Genomic DNA, 17,435 nt, shown 5'->3' with positions numbered 1-17,435 from the left:
CGACGGCGCAATAAAGTAATAAAAGATATCCGTTAATAAAAGAAAACAAAGGGCAAAGTGGCGCAATCGATAATCGGTGTATCGCGTTATATAAGAAAATAATAAATACATACGTAAAAAAACATTCCAGTTGACTTTGTTGATAAAAGATTTAATAGCTTAAGCTTTTCCACGAGCATTATAGTTTCATAAGCGTCCTTTGTAACTAATACATAAGGCTGAACTCGACATTGATCTAAAACTATTGGACTTGCTTTGATTACTATATCAAATCGAAATTATTGTTGCATAAACGATGAATTATAGCTCGTATCGTATTCAATATTCGTTCATTATACGTCAACAAATATAAAATTATATTATATAATTATATTATTGCAGATAATTATTAATTACATAATAATATCTTATAATAATATTACATAATTTACATCATATTATATTATATAATTTATGTTATATAAATATATTATATTATATTAATAATATTATTTCTTCATCATGACTGCAAGTCAAAAAATATAAAATTATGTTATATAATTATATTATACTATATAATTGTTAATTATATAATAATCATATTATATATTATGTTATATTATATTATATAATTTATATTATATTATATATTATTAATATTTATAACTTGTATGTTTTTTAACTTTAATTTTTTTATATCTACTAAACGTCTGAAAATGCCTAATTCGGAAGTAGAATGTATTACTGATTTCTAGTGCGTCACAGATACAAAACTACTTCTGATAACGCATTTTTGACGCGATTCGATTCGAGCTTTTTCCTTTGAACATATAAACCTGAGAGGAAATTTCTTCGTCTGGCTAAGCAGCTATTCTTTGTTCATCGTTAAAGTTACGATTCATCGTTCTATATACGATGAAAATGTCTATCATACCGTAAGAAGAAAATCCAGGACTAAATAGGGCAGAAAGGAGAGAGAGAAAGGGGAGAGAGAGAAGGAGAGAGAACGCACAGTGCGTTAAAAATTGATTCTGGTAGCTGAATCACGATGTGCTTGCGCGACGTGCGCCGCTTTACGATTCGCAAGGCGCGTCCCAACTTGCTGCTATGCGGAAATTGCTGGTAACGAAGCAAGAAACGTACAATACTGCGAGAGACGGTATCTTATTATGAGGAAAATAGGACACGATATACGCAACGCTCGTAAAAGGCTGCTGTATATTCCGACTAGAAGATAGAAGCATTTTTCCCAGTTATTCTCTAATTGATCAACGAGAGACTTAATATCTTTATTATAAATGTACCATTTCGCAAAAATTCGCTATTTTGCTATATATTAGATTATTCTTAGTCTACAGTTTTTAATTCCAAGTTATGTAAGTAGCACAGATGAAGAGAAAGATTAGAAATTTAAGCATATTTTAAAATTTAACAATTATAATGTCTCGTTTAAAAAGAAGATTGTCAAATTTTTAAGTTTAAAAATCTCTAATTTTTCTCTCTGCACAGCTCTTATTATCCTTACTTTTATCATTATTTTTAAATCATCATTGATCGTTATTTCATATTAAAACGGTATAATGGGTCACAAATCAAATTTTCAAAAAGTTTATTCCATCATTCGAGTACAGTAAACAATGTTGCATGCCAATTAAAGATATCAAATTAGGATCAATCTTGGCTCCGATGTGAAATTACATGAATAAATCTGTATTTTTCAAACGAATGTATTTTCCACGCAAAATGATTTCCTCTTTGCTAAAATATTGAAAATTAAAATGAGATTGCATAGGAACATAAAGTCATATGATAAAAGCAAACGAATTTCGCGAGCTATGAAAATGTGGCGAGGCATCTCGCAAAAGGTTTTGCTAAGAAATCGAAGGGTTTCCGACCGACCTGGATGTCGTTCACTTCGAAGAACATCGCCGAAGGAATCCCGTCGCGTACAGGTGAGCAGAAAAGAACGCGCTTTTATAAGACTGGTCACTTTTTACGGGTCAGCGCTCAAGAAGAATCGAAATTACAGTTTTCCGATGATAGTATATCTTACTTGAATTTAAATATTTTAAGAATTTCCTCGAAAAAAAAAAGAGAACGTAAAATAAATTCTTTAAAATTGTTCTCTCAATTTTTTGTAAAACAGTGAGATTACAAAATTTCAAGATTGAATAGTAAAACAGATTTATTGTATTTTTAATGCCAGATAATATTAAATATTCAATGCAAGAAAAATAATTGTTGGATGGAAACAACAAATACTTGAATTTTATAATGCGGGTCCAGGAAATTTCAGATTATTTTGCCATCAATAAATTACGGAGAAAGAACAGAATACAACGATATAAATTGCAAAGTTTCGCGAAACTTTAGAGTGCTTTAATCAATCATGTTTAAATTTCACGCACCGCTTCGATTGTCAAAATGATTGATGCAATTCTTTGCACTGTCCGTTCAATTTGACACAGTCAAATGTATTTTTATTAGCGTCCGATATTGTTTACTTTTTATAAAATTTTATTACTATAATAACATCAAAACATTGTTCTCTTTTTTTTGTGTAGCAATTATCATTTAATGATTTCAATGGATATATAAGTATTATGAGATTATGATTTAAAACACTGCTTTTATTCCATTTTTGGAAAAAGGAGAAAGGTATAAAAGCCTTGCCTTATAACTTTGAGCACGCTGCATTTACACGCACGCTTTTAAGAGCACCAAAGATCACTGGGTCTCCGCGTTCGATCGGAACAAAGTTTACTTTTATATCGTCATGATCGCACATCACGTACTGGTAACTTCGAAGCTGATGCCTTCGAAAAAGCTTCGTCCAAAGTTTAAATATTCCCTGATACTTGGCGACTCTCTTTCTCTTTCTCTCTCTGTCCTTTTAAACCCTTTAACCCACCCGTTTTATAAACGACGCGGACGTCCCACGTATATGGCGACATTGCGAGTGCTCGAAAAAAGCATTAACCTCCTTTTTCGACTTCTGTTTCAAGAAGGCTCTCTCGCATATTTCTGAGCGAATTTATCGATTTTACTATCAGCCGATGAAAAATTTAGTAATCGAGAAAAGGAGAATATTTTCGATGAAAAATTGCTATTAATAAACCTCTAAGCCACAGGTTTCAAATATCCAGATATTTCTGTCACAGAGAAAAAAAAAATGAATGGTACCGCCGAAATTATCGATGCCGTGTTTAAAGTTCTTTTACGACAATGGCTCACGTAATACGAGATTAAAACGAGCATCGATATCCGAGTGAATCAATTGCAGCTTGTTTGGTAGAAACGAGATTGCGAAAGAAATAAAAAATATCGAGTAAAAAATGTATATTCTTATTTTTTTATGTATAATCTTCCTTCGATGAGATAAATTTGTCCTATTTTTTTTATTCTCGCGTGATAGAAACTTCATCATTTTCGTAAGTAGCCGTCAGCATTATAATTCTTCGCATATATTATATAATACGGAGAGTTATAGATATGGAAATTTTCATACGCGAACACGTGCAGTTTAGTATAACAACCGTACTCGTGGAATAATAATGCGCACTCCAGCAATGCAAATTCACTGAAATAATAATAGGCTAATAAAATAACAAATAATGGATAGACCTTTAATAGAAACGTAAATGCAATTCCAACTTCTATGTTGGCCAACATTAATTTGTAACTCGATTGCGCAAATTATGTGCCTTTAACAATTCTTATCGTTAAAAATGTAGTGATTTTCATTTGTCAACAAATTATGTATAACTGTGTATAATTGTGGATAATTGTGTTTTTTTTCAACGTTACGTTATCAAAATAATAAATATATAAAGAGAAAAAAAAACATTCACGTGTGCGCGAATAATTTTCCGGACAACACGGTAACTGTTGCAATTTTCGCGGTACGGAACTCGAACAATAAACTAGTTTACATTTGATTTGCGGGACGATACTCTAATATCATGGCAGCTTGACACGCGGACTCGTGGTGTCTGGTGGGTAAAATACCCACCGTTAATTAATGCTTTCGCGCGATTGAGAAACGGGCACAAAGATAATGGCAAAAATGATCTCCGTCAAAAGTGAAACGTCGTCGCAATTTCCGATTATTTTCTCGTATCAATTTCGCACGAAACAGAAATCTAACAATCCTTGATTTATTTAGCTTGAAAATATTTAATTGGAATGATAAAACATATCATTTATCATTTTTTTAGATATTATCTAAGCGATAATCATATTTTCGTGATAAGATGATGGGTACTTATAGAATCGATCCGCCTAACTTGAATCAGTCACGCATTTGAGATCAATCGAGACGGTTTCCTCTCTTCAAGTTCGGATTCAGCAGACGATGAAGGGTAAATATTGAAATATTCAAGATATTTCTTTCATAAGACTTTGATCGAAAAAATTAAGCGAGATATTAATAGAGATATCGAGATATTAATATTACTCTGTAAAATCTTTCTTTATCAATCTAAATTTATATAATTAATATCGATTATTTTCGATTGAATCATAATTTAATCGTGTTATCTCTCATCATAATTTTTGTTCGATATAGGAATATACATAATTGCCATCGTCTTCCTGGCATTATGGAACGTTATCGCGAACAAAGATTTCGCTCAAGATAAATCTGAATCTATTCGGGAGAAAGACTTGCGCCAAATTTTCACAAGATGCCCGATTTATGACGTAAATGAAACGGTCATTCTCGCACACGAAACTGATTGCACAAAGGCCTACAAGTGTTCTTGGGGTAAAAGATATCCGTTGGATTGTCCTTGGATAGATGATAAAAAGACACAAAAGTTGCATTTTAATCTATTGAAACAGTATTGCGATTGGCCATGGGCTGCCGGTTGCATCGATTGTCCCGGAAATGCAAACGATGGCTACCCATCGATTAAGATATCTCACGATGTCAACAATTGCAATCTATACTATCAATGTGTAAATGGTGTGAAGCAGCTACGTAGCTGTTCCAGCGGATTGTGCTTCAGTGCCACATGCCAGGATTGCGTCCGAAACCGGACAGGTGGGAATTGCGAATAGGTTAATTATCAAGGATAGAGAGACTTTATTAAATCACCTCTGCTTGGAATTAGTACTATGTTTGAATTATGATGTTTGAATTAAATTTTTCTTCGTTCTGTGTAAATAACGAGAAAATCTATCAAATGCGATTAGTACGAGTTAAGTATTGCGAGATTTGTCGAAAATATTCACTAGAGTACAATCACGATCTTCATATCTAATAATAAGATTAAAAAATGCAGAATATGTGGACGATTGCAAGTTATCTTGCGAACGATAGAGAATCTGATTCGCCCCTCGCGTCCCGCGATAATTTTATCAACCGCACCGCGAGATTAAGTCAAAAAGTAATTTTTCATCCCATTTTCGCGCGTAAAAATGTAACACGCAAGATCCGATTGGTATGAGAAGTTTAATTTTGATTGCGAGTCGAGAATAAGGGAGAAATAAAAATTAAAAAAGTTTGCAAAATTACTGCCGTAATTCGATTACTATATGAGAATTTCACGACACAAATGTCCCTTTGCTTTTTAAAGATTAATTTAGGGAACGAGAGAGAAACTTGAAAACTTTTATTTCTTTTTTTTTCTTATTTTCTTAATAGCATATTCCTGAAATTAGATTTGTCTCTCTCATTTAAAAATACCACTTAGAAAAGTCAATCGAAAGCGAATTCCTTGAATGGCGCGTCTAACAGTTTGTATCGGACAAATAATGACTTCTAGATGAACGGATCAAACTAGATAATTAAAATTGATAGTTGTAAGATTACGTACACTTGTACCGCTTGCCGTTTGGACACTTGCCATCGACCTGCTACTTCGCAACTTGTCGCGAAATAGGATCAACGCGCGAATAAATTGAATGAAATCTTTCGGTGCGCACGCGATGCGTTATTATATAATTTATTACTTAACTTATTTAACTCGATTAATACCAGAGTGCTGAAAGTTCCATCCCGTTTCATTGTAAATCTTACATTATAACAAATTTTAAAAAAGTAAAAAAAAATTAGGGAAGATAAAAATGGCACACTTTTTAAATTTTGAGTTTCCAATTGCATATGCAAATTACATGTAAATTGTATAATATTTAACTTCGTCAATTTTCTGATGATTTTCCATTGTGAATTTTACATTATAACAAATTTAAAAAAAAGTAAAAAAAAATTAGGGAAGATAATCGCAAAAATGGCATCATTTAAAAAATTTTGAGTTTCCAATTGCATGTGCAAATTACATGTAAAATGCATATAATATTTAACTTCGTCAATTTTCTGATGACTTTACTCATTCAGCGAAACGACTTGTCCATGCGAGGGAACATTATTTCGCGTGTCTAGAGAGAGAAAAAGGGAGAGAGATTGACTAGTAGTAAAATCGGTCCCTTGTAACTACATGTATACCAGCAGTAGACGACGGAGCGTCGAGTCAGACACGGCGCTTGGTGGGGCGACAGTTAAATAGCTGCCTAACGGGCTTTGCGTGATAACGGACAAACGGAAAGAGTTTAATATATATCGCGAGTATATATACATAATTAATAATACTCATTTGCCCAACAATTCTTACATTCTCGCTGCGGAGTAAACTTTCCTCGGATATTTTATGCACGAATCCCCTCGTGTGATTGTCCCGCGACACGAGTTAAAGAAAAATAATAACCGCTAACGGGGAGAACCGCACGAAAATTTTTCCAATTTAATTTCGATTAAACAATCATCCCGTAATCGCCCGACTACGCAGTAACAGGAGCGTCTGAAACCGCAAGAAGATTCACAATAGCGGAGCAAGAGCTTCGAGATCGATATACGGCGCTTCGTTTAATCGGTCGAGATATAATCTATCGAGAACCCGCGAATGTTCACATCCATATCGAGCAGTCGAGACAACTTAAGCCTAACATCAAGAGAGCTCCAAATCCTCTTATCTGCGACACGTCGTACGCGCGTTAAGCATCCGGAATTAGCAGCGCGCGTGCTGCTGTCATGCACCGCTTTAAACCAATTCCAATATCGTCATATCGGACGTTAACAGACGAGAATATATAGCTCACTTGGCAGAAATGATCGCGCGACCGACATAAATAAACATAAGTAACATACCTGATCGGGCCGATCCAAGGTCAGGTCACCAGGCCGGGAATACACGATGTTAACTTATCCTCGTCTCTTCTTTCGGGGCTGTCGTGTCCACGGATGTTGCGACGTAAAAGCCAACGAAGCCGGCTGCAGCGATCGAGACGAGACGTCGTTGAAGGGATGAGAGGCGATGAAGCGCGGGGATGAAGCGGGGCAGCGAGAGAGGCTTCGCCCCCGTTTCTGCGACGAGGACAACGATCGACTTCACTGCCGCTCGCGGCGAACGCTCGCCAGCGAGCGAGGGCGCGCGAGGGACTGCGGGGTGAAAAATCTACTCGCTACTCGACGACGACGTACTCGCGCCGCGTATCCGCTGCGACGTCTGACGACGATCGTCGCGGTGCGCGGAGCATTCGCGACCGACTGTACGACCCGACCTAACCTCCCCGAGCTTCGCCGAACGACTGGCGGGCTTGAGCTTGAGCGCCCGGCGCGCGCGTTCCGATTATCCCCTCCACTCGCCACCTTTCTCCCTCCCTCCTAACGGTATAAATTTGTACTCGCGCTGCCACTTCGCGCCGCTGGAGGGAAGAGCGGGACATTTAAAGAGATTCAAATATTTTTTGACGATAATATTTGATGTTTATATTTAAAAAAAAAAAGGAAAAATCTTTCAATATCAAGGAGCGTTTTTTAGCGAGGATATTTTTATCCTTGTTGGTTGCCGAATGTAAACAAAGATGAAATAATTGAATGTTTTATGTCACTGTGTCCTCTTTTATACTCTGTCTCGTTTGCTGAAGAACGCTCGATTCAATGTTTTAAATAAATATATACGTACATACCGTTGTTGAACGAACATTATATATTATTGAACTTGACATAAGCACATTGACGATTCATAAACAATACATTAGTCGCGATCGTTATTCTCTTAGTTTAGTCTCTAATAAATATACGTAAACAATAATATGAAGAAATATAAAAACGTTCTTGCTTGAATAAAAGTCGCGGATAGTATAAAGAAATCTAAAGACATTGTAAAATAATAAAAACACTGTTGTTTGAAATAAAAGTCGCGGATGGAGTTGGCGTGGATGCAGTGGCCATGACTATTTTTCTCTAGAGCGGAATGCACGCATATCCGGTCGCTCGCGTTTCCGCTCCACATGCGCACGTCGCTTTAAGTTTGGCGCGAAAGCGCGCGCCGTGTCGTGTCGACGGCCCAGCTGGCGCCAGCAGCGTCCTGGAAAACAGAAAGCCAAACCGGTCATGAGAGGCTAGTTAACGACTGTGTGCCGCGCTCATCACGCTTGCGAAGATTCTGTTTTCTGGCGGAATATCGCGATACATTACGCGGACGCCGCGGGAACGACACGACGGCCAGCCGGTATCTCGAAAGATGGGAGCGTACCTGTCGGAGCCAATTACGAAGAAGGAATCGAGCGACGAAACGGGAAAAAATGTCGCGTACGGCGCGAGCTCCATGCAGGGCTGGCGAATCAGTCAGGAGGTAAGCGGGAACCCGTCGTCGGCCCGTCCCGTTCAGCGGCGGCAACAACGCGGTCGCGACGCGCGCGCGCGCGCACACGTACGCACGCACGCACGCACGCACGCATGCATGCATGCATGCATGCATGCATGTATTCACGCACCGTTATCCGGTGCGTTTCGACGAGTTTTGAAGCGACCCGGCGAAACCGGCGCCGATCGGCGAGTCACCAACGACGCCCGAGAACTCTGGGCATGATGCGATTAACGCTCGCTTCGACGATGTTCGCTCCTTTCTGCGTCAATAAATGAGATATCTCTATCAAATGTGTTCCTTGCGACGCATTAGTCGATATTTTTCAACATTGCGCGATTACATTTTTCTCTTTTAGATGTAATTTATCAACAATATTTCTTCGATACATGTACAGTTTTAAAAATGTACCAATTATTAGTTTATTATAAATTATTACACGATAATACTGTATTATTGCATAGTAATTGTTATTTATTATACCGCATAATAATTATTATTAATCATGATATTAATCCTTAATCACATTAATATTTTAATTATATCGGTTACCTGAATAAAAATTTGATTCTACGAGTAAACTTTATATCGACATCTGAATTGACTTTTTGTAATGTAGAGATTTTTATATCACAGAATGTGAATAAGAAATTCTATCGAAATTAATAAAGTTATTAACTACAATTGTTTATTTGTAGGATGCACACAATTGTTGCATAGATTTCGATGACAATTGCTCACTGTTCGCCGTATACGATGGTCATGGTGGACATGAAGTAGCAACATATTGTTCGCGTTACCTTCCTGACTTCATTAAACAGACGGAAGCTTACAAAAGAGGGGACATCAGGCAAGCTCTAATAGATGCTTTCCTGGGTTTTGATGCTACTCTCACAAAACCAGAGGTAGTCAAAATTCTCCATGAACTTGCAGAAACATCAACGACAGAGAAGAAAGAAGGTGACAACGAGTCTGGTGCGTTTTTTTTCATGTTAAGAATATGCATTATTACGGGATATACTTTTATACAGATAATCTTTCTAATTGCGCATTTTGCAAGTGTTAATTTATTTCTCTTACTTACACGCGCGAGTAAATTTTTAATAAGATTGTCTTCGTACATTACATTACGTATAGATGAGGAAGAGAATGTTAGTAATCTGTGTATGGAAGCGACAATGCCGTTGGAGCAAGTAATGGCAAAGTATAAGTCAGAGATGTTGAACACTCATATAAAAAGCCTGAAAGGTGAGAAGTGCGGGAAGCGCGCATTTGCGAGTCCTTTCCTGCGAGGTCGAAGGGAACGAGAGAAAGCAACCTGTTCGTCTCTTGGCGCAGGATGTTCGTCGTCGCCATCTCCACCACCTCCATCATCGTCATCCTCGTCGACTACGGCTGCCTGGAATACCAACGAAACAGATGTTAGTAGTTCCAGTCAACCGTGTGGATCAACTCTGTCTAGCACAGTGGAGCAAAAAGAATCCGAATGTCCAGGAAGCAATGAAGCCGAGCAAGTACTAGATTCGACGACAAGCAATGGCAATGCTGCTCATGTATCACCACCAGTAGGATCTACTGCGGATGTAGAACCTGCTAAATCAATGGATATGCCCGACAGTTCGGAGGACGTGAAAGAGAAAGTTTCGAGTCCCGGCAAGACGCCGCCATGTGCGGAGTCTAATGTGAACGAAGTGGAAGTTAATGGCGAGGAATTGAAAAGGATCGGAGATGCAGATAGCAGTAAGGGTGGAGGAGACAATGTATCTAGCAGTTCCTGCACTCCCGTAGAAAATGGTGATGCAGATCAGCAAGAACGAATAACTAGCAGTGGTCGAAGAAGAATTCAACCTGTGGATCTTTACCAAAGCTTACTGAAAAAGGACAGTGATGATTCCGAAGAAGACGAGGACGATGATGAAAATGACGAGACGTTTGATGGTGTTCCTGAAAGGTAAGATCTATAACATCAATGAACAAAAATGTGATTTTTAAGTATTATAATATTATTTCCAAATTGTTGCATTTTCTCTTTTTTCTTAAATCACAGTGACGAGGATGATACAGAAGATATTGACGAAGATGAAACCGATGATGATGAGGAAATCGAAGAAGAAGATATAGATGATTCTGATGAGGATCCTGACATTATGATAAACATAGAAAAGGTAACAATATATATTAATTTTTTTTCTATAAAATTCGTAAAAATTTATTTCATTTATTATATTATATAGAAGCAAAATTAAGAAAAGAGAAGGGCGTATCGATTTAAAAATTTCTACTTATAAATATAAATAATATAAATATAATATAATACATAATAATATATAATACATAATATATAATACATAATATAAAAATATAAATATAATACGTTTTCTTATAGCCTGGTTCGGATAGCGGATGCACAGCAGTGGTAGCGATACTCAAAGGAAACGAGTTATATGTAGCCAATGCTGGAGATTCTCGATGTGTTTTATGCAGAGATGGTCAGGCAGTTGAGCTTAGCTTGGATCACAAACCCGAAGACGCACCAGAAATGGAACGTATAGTAAAAGCAGGTGGAGAAGTGACAGGCGACGGTAGAGTGAATGGCGGTCTCAATCTTTCGAGGGCGCTCGGTGATCATTCGTATAAGCAAAATATGGTATTACCAGCCGAAGAACAAATGATTTCCGCTTTACCAGACGTAAGGCATATTACGATTGAACCAGCAAAAGACGAATTTATGGTGCTCGCATGCGATGGTATATGGAACTTTATGACCAGTCAAAACGTTGTCCAGTTCGTGCGCACTCGTTTGTCGCAAAATTACGAGAACATCTCGAAAATCTGTGAAGAGGTATGGAGAGAATCGCGCGTTACATTATATTTATATATATATATATATATATATATATATATATATATATATATATACACACTTTATATATACATATACATTTTATATATTTTTATACATATATATTATATATTTTATACATTTTATATTTTTTTTCTTTTGTCTTGATAAATTTTATTTTTAAACTTAATTCCTAATTAGATAATTGGGTTGAGTAAAAAAGTTTTCCAATATTTACGGGCGCGTATATTTTTTTTTCATCTTCAGAAAACTTTCAGCTGTCTCTTTATATAAATCGAAAATCTAACGTCCTATCTAATGTTTAATCTAATGTTTCAGCTATTTGATCATTGCCTTGCACCGGATACTCTTGGTGATGGAACAGGTTGCGACAACATGACTGCCGTAATAGTTAAGTTTACAATGCCGGCGGCCGCAACTGCTAAAAGTAACACCGTTGCTGAAGTATGCGTCACAAAAAAGCGGTCAATCTCACCAGCTGTTGAGGAAAATAACGAGTGCATCGCGGAAGAAAACACAGTAAACTCTTGTAAACGCGTCAAGACCGAGGCAGCTATGTAAATCAAGAGTCACCACGTGTCATGAACTGATCTCCGGAAGCGGACAAATTAATGTGAGTTATTGTACAATTATGTAACAACTTTATATTACTGTGTAAAAAGTTGAAACGACGATTATGCAGTAATAGGCATATGAAAAGTGCAAGGTGTGTTAATGTGTTGATTGCTGCTGACAGAGACTGCTCCATTGGAGCACGTGGGAATGATATAATGTCGTTTTCTTAGTGAACACAGATATAAGTCATTTTTTTAAATAAAAAAAATCATTATACAGAGTGTTTCAATTTTTTCTCAAGATCGTATCTCACACATATACATATATATTTAATACTACAACACTATAACACTGTTTGATGCCTCTGAGCTTTCTAAATATGAGAAAGATTATATGCATGTGCAAAGATTTATTAAAGATTCTTTTTTCTTTTTTGATCGAGCTTATAAACATTGGAAATTGAAAGTTGCTACAAGATCTAAAAAAGAAGAAAGATATAACGCGATTCTTTTTTTCATAATTTTATGATGCGCAAAGTGCAAACATTTTGACTGGTCATGATTATATTCCATATTCTGATCTGAAATCTGATCTTGCATTTCATTGTTGAAAACTGATTCAACATATACGGGCTAACATTTTTATTGTGTCGTATAAATAAAATGCTAATTATATAATAGTAAACATAATCTTGATAGAACTCACACAAATCTCATCCATTTCTTCATAAGTAATTACTGACTTAAAAGTATGATAATATAACAGATAATACATATTCTTAATACATAAAAAGATGTATAATACAATTATTCTTTGGAAATTTTATGACTTCAAAATCTCTTATAACACATTATTATATAAATTGTAATTGTTTTTAATATAATTTCATACCTAATTCTTTCATTTATTAACTGAAATCATTTATTAACTATTATTATTTTATATAAATAATGCAATGATACAGACGAGAATTTGCATATGTAATATATAATCAGATTCTCTTCTATCTGGTGTTTTTCTTTTTTTCACATCTGAATAAAATTTGTATTATTATATGAATAAAAAACATGCACTCTCATAAATAAGTTTATTATACATAAAATAAATAAATAATTAATTTAATAATAATTGTATCATTGCAATATTTATTTCAAATTGTTATGATTTCTCTGATTATTGTATTTTTATAATATCTTATGTTTATAAATTACATATATATTATAAAAAGACATTTGAGTTGAATAATCAGATAGGATCATCACATATTTGCGTTTAATAATCAGATAATAAAAAATTTTAGATTTTTCCATATATATCATCCCATCTGCTCCAACTGCACTTACAAAGTATATTCCTTGAGTTTTTAGAGGTTACACATAGTATAAATGTATATATTTATAAATGTAGACTATAAAACTTCTATATGTAAGTCGATACATTATCTCTTTATTTTTACGAAATAGAATTTATTTTTGAATCCTTGGGTATATAATGGTTGAATGGATGGGTGTGTGAAATAGCCTTAAGATGTTTAAACTTAACTATTGTACAATTAAGGCAATTGCGTATAACGCGTTACCAATTTGTGATCTTGTATTAATGATAATGTTAAAGAAACAAAAAAAAATGTATTCGCGTTAAATTACGTCAAGTGCTATGTATTTTAGAAATCTAAATTTGGAAATTTACGTATGTATCAAAAGTGTTTTTTGTAAATTTATACAGTCTTGTATAGATGTATTGTAGAGCTTTGAGAAAACGATAAAGGCGTTTGTATTGTGCAAAGGATTGCAATTGCAGAGTTGAAAGTGGTAAATTTGACAAACGCATTATATAGTTGTGAAGTATAAAAGAAATTATTTAAATTTAAAATATAATTATCCCACGATATTTATAATACTTTGATAAATGCAGAGTATCCGTGACGTCGTCATAACTGCAAAATTCTTTCTAAAAGCGAAATGTTTATAGTATTATAGTAAGTGCAAAATATATATACTTGTAGTACTCTGATAAACACAAAATAGAGGGCAGAACATATTATGTCTGGGAGCAAATGTATCTCTTGTACAGCTATTGAAAATAAGGAGGATTCGATAATTTATTGAAAAAGAAATCAGCTTTTAACAGTAATTAAATGAGAATTATGAATTTTTGCTCTTAGATATATTTAAATATGCCTACATCACGCTCCTCCAGCCAATATTTACCCAACATAAATACGAATAGATTGATGAAGCGCATTTTAAGCACAGACAATGTCTTTATAAAAAGAAGAATTTGTCAAAGAAAATGCGATTTTATTCGAATTAGAAAATAAACTATCTGACATACATGCGCACTAATTGCAATACTCGTCGCATATTTTCAAATTTTATTGAAGCTTACATTACACGGTTAATATAATAATTAACCATAAATAGGCAATATTATTTGAATAAATTAAAGATCATCTGTCATATTGATATCTTTTTTTTGTTTTTACTTACTAAGATTTTCACATTGTATAGAAGTTTTCGATTTAATCACAGAAATGGCAGAACATTTTTGTGTTTCTACATTGTAGAAATTCATATAAAGCTACATTAAAATTCTATGAAATGAAAGTAGAAGATATAGAAATGTGAGAATAGCGAGTCGACCCAGTGACATCTTTGCGATATTTGACATTTTCCGCCAATATATATTCTTCTGTCGATGCTCATGTAATCGCGATTGTTAGTGTAGACAGTAATTTTATTGAAAAAATATTATTTATAGTTAAATGCAAAAGCAATCACGATACTCTCATGTAAACACCGTTTGCAAGGTGATCAGTAGCGTATCGATATTAGACGTACGGTACTTCTAGTGTCATCCAGAAAGAACTGATGTGCCTTTCCAATTCAGGGGTTGACAAACTCCGCAACATGTGTATGTACATTCGATTCCGTCTCAAGAAAAAAGGTTTGCGCCCCAAAAATACTGTCTTTAACTGCAAACTTCATCATATATACACACACTTATGTATAATAATACCTTGTTTCATAATACATGTCACATTCGAATCAATTTAGTATTTCCATTTTCTCTCCTTTCAAGCTTTTATTTTTTTCTCCTACGTAAAAAAAGATGGATTATATTGTAAAATAAATTTGAGAAAAATGGTACAAAAATTTGCTCAAGTCTGCACGCGCTTTTTGCATTTAATAAAATTAATTTCTTTATTAATTATATTTAAACAAATAACAGAACAAATCTGGCTTTGTATGATTTGTAGAATTAGCTTTGCTACTTATTTAAAATTCACATTATTTATTACCATAAATGCATGTTTTATATTGCAATAAAAATATCTTTCTAATTTTTATTCAATTTTATAATTGTAATATCTCATATCTTTTAAAATTTAGAGGAGATACATTTCATGATGTATATTCTATTATCTGTTTAATCTCTTACAATTGAATTTTTATAAGTGTGCAAAAGGGGCAGAAAAACTTATAAATTATTTTATTTAACATAGATATATTCGATTTAATGTATAACATACATATTACAGAGATATGAATGAATCCTACAATGCAGGCATGTAACGCGATATATATGGTCCCTTTATTAATTTTTTGGGGGGATTACATATTATATTTAAAAAAAAACAGGCAAAAAATATATATATATATACTTATATTTTTCTTTGTATATTTGAATATATATTTATGCCAGTATAGATCACACAGTCTGTAATTGTTTCTATACATTCCATCTTTACTCATTTAACACCTTCGGAAAATTGAGCAAACTTATCTTTTATTTTTATTATTATTATTATTATTATTATTATTATTATCGCAAAATGAAAAATTATAATTTTCTATCGTCATATTTATATGGTCAATAAATATTTACTCACATTGATTTCAGAAATACTTTGGTTCCAAATGTCACTCGAGAGATTTATACAAATCGATATGATAAAATAATTATCATTATAGATATGACAATTACGGCAGCAATGAAATAACGGACGTTTTCTAGCTAGTTTTTGATTGCCGAATGTAAACACAAGGATGAAATGGTTCACCGTGTCCTCTATGTTACTAGCTGGAAAACGCTTAATATGTATTTGTGTGGAATGACAATAAAGTAAAAAAATTCAAAATAAGTTTATTTATTCCAAATCAGATATGTATACTGTAAGATCCGCGGATAACTTTTGCAATCTAACGTAGGAGAAGAAAAACATAAAATATATGCCCTTCGTAGCACAAAATTGTTCAACGTTGCATACTTTTATGCAAATACAATTGTGCATACGAAGTGTTAAATGATCTCGAGTACGTGAGATTACGTATGGCTGCGCATATTGTCACATGAGCTGCCTATCGAGTCATAAAAATATCGATAAATAACCATATGAAAAAGTACCAAAATTATTCGGATTTTTATATATTATATTATTCATTCAAGCTGGAAATTTTTAAATATATATTTTAAATATATGTAATTTAACATTTTATACGTTTAATGTTTCTAATGAAATCGAAATAACAAAGACGCATATTTTAAACGCGTCTCTAAAATCATTTCTAATTGATATTAAACTTTCGTTATTTTAATGGCAGTGTTTACTCCACATCATCCTTTAAGCAGTTTAATAGAATTCTGGATTTACAAATAAAGCAAATAACATATTTAATCATTTATTGGAATTATGCAAATTTATATATATAAGATTTATATATATAATTTATATATATAAGAAAATATATATAAACACAAGAAAAATTTATTATGATAATAATGATGTAGGAATAAGTAATAATAACTAATAAATCATGATATGATTTATCATAATGCAATAATGATGACGAGACAACGATAATGATAATGATGAAAATAATAAAATAATAATACTTATATAACAGGTAACAACGCAGTACTAATTTTGCACAAAAATCTTTTCTCATAACAATTTGATTAATCTAAGTGACTGCTTAAAAGTTGTTATAGAGTATAAATTCATAAATAATTTTTTCAGTCATAGAATGGCAACTTGGACTTATTCCTGTCGCAAATTTAATGTAACAATTTGGCACATGAATAGTAAACGCACAGAACGCTTACATTTATATGATTTATAGAATGAAATTAATAAAAGATGCCATTCCCTTATTCGCACATTTATGTACATTTATAAATACGTTTATATAGCAAGAATAGCAAGGACGAAGAAACTTAAAGTCACATAAATTTGTCATTCCATTTTGCGTTAATTACGGGGTTGGCGTTTTTACGTGTATTTGCTTATAGATATTTTCAACAATCAGAGCATATAATTATGCGCGAAATTAAGATTGTGATATAAGAAATGTATCGAGGTGAGCTGATAAAAGTTTAATTCTAGCTTT

General features: G+C 33.8%; 2 protein-coding genes across 3 annotated transcripts; both read left to right on the top strand.

Moving 5' to 3' along the window:
- The first annotated feature begins 4,274 nt into the window (after window positions 1-4,274).
- LOC105258569 (chitin-binding domain protein cbd-1) lies at window positions 4,275-5,219 on the top strand. Its single transcript, XM_011269908.2, has 2 exons — window positions 4,275-4,340; window positions 4,547-5,219. Exons 1-2 carry the CDS (start codon window positions 4,334-4,336, stop codon window positions 5,038-5,040), a joined length of 501 nt encoding a protein of 166 aa, XP_011268210.1. The 5' UTR covers window positions 4,275-4,333; the 3' UTR covers window positions 5,041-5,219.
- A 206-nt stretch (window positions 5,220-5,425) lies between these two features.
- Window positions 5,426-16,037, top strand: LOC105258567 (probable protein phosphatase CG10417). 2 transcript variants are annotated; one of them, XR_002192895.2, is made up of 7 exons: window positions 5,426-8,615; window positions 9,326-9,602; window positions 9,765-10,578; window positions 10,675-10,792; window positions 11,014-11,469; window positions 11,809-12,103; window positions 15,949-16,037. XR_002192895.2 is itself a non-coding variant. In XM_011269904.3 (6 exons), exons 1-6 carry the CDS (start codon window positions 8,505-8,507, stop codon window positions 12,049-12,051), a joined length of 2,019 nt encoding a protein of 672 aa, XP_011268206.1. In that variant the 5' UTR covers window positions 5,426-8,504; the 3' UTR covers window positions 12,052-12,824. The 2 variants fall into 2 exon arrangements, 1 of the variants encoding a protein (XP_011268206.1); XM_011269904.3 differs by lacking the exon at window positions 15,949-16,037 and having other exon boundaries at window positions 11,809-12,824.
- The last annotated feature ends 1,398 nt before the right edge of the window (window positions 16,038-17,435 follow it).

Source organism: Camponotus floridanus, unplaced genomic scaffold (assembly GCF_003227725.1).
Source record: "Camponotus floridanus strain SB8 unplaced genomic scaffold, Cflo_v7.5 scaffold68, whole genome shotgun sequence".
Lineage (NCBI taxonomy): Eukaryota > Metazoa > Arthropoda > Insecta > Hymenoptera > Formicidae > Camponotus > Camponotus floridanus.
This window is presented reverse-complemented; position numbering and strand designations above follow the sequence as displayed.

What these genes read in the sequence shown, in the direction of transcription:
- LOC105258567 (XM_011269904.3), top strand. Translation starts at nt 8,505, where the DNA reads ATGGGAGCGTACCTGTCGGAGCCAATTACGAAGAAGGAATCGAGCGAC. An exon ending in AGAAGGTGACAACGAGTCTG is followed by an intron (nt 9,603 to 9,764) that starts GTGCGTTTTTTT and finishes CATTACGTATAG; the next exon opens with ATGAGGAAGAGAATGTTAGT. An exon ending in TTTGATGGTGTTCCTGAAAG is followed by an intron (nt 10,579 to 10,674) that starts GTAAGATCTATA and finishes CTTAAATCACAG; the next exon opens with TGACGAGGATGATACAGAAG.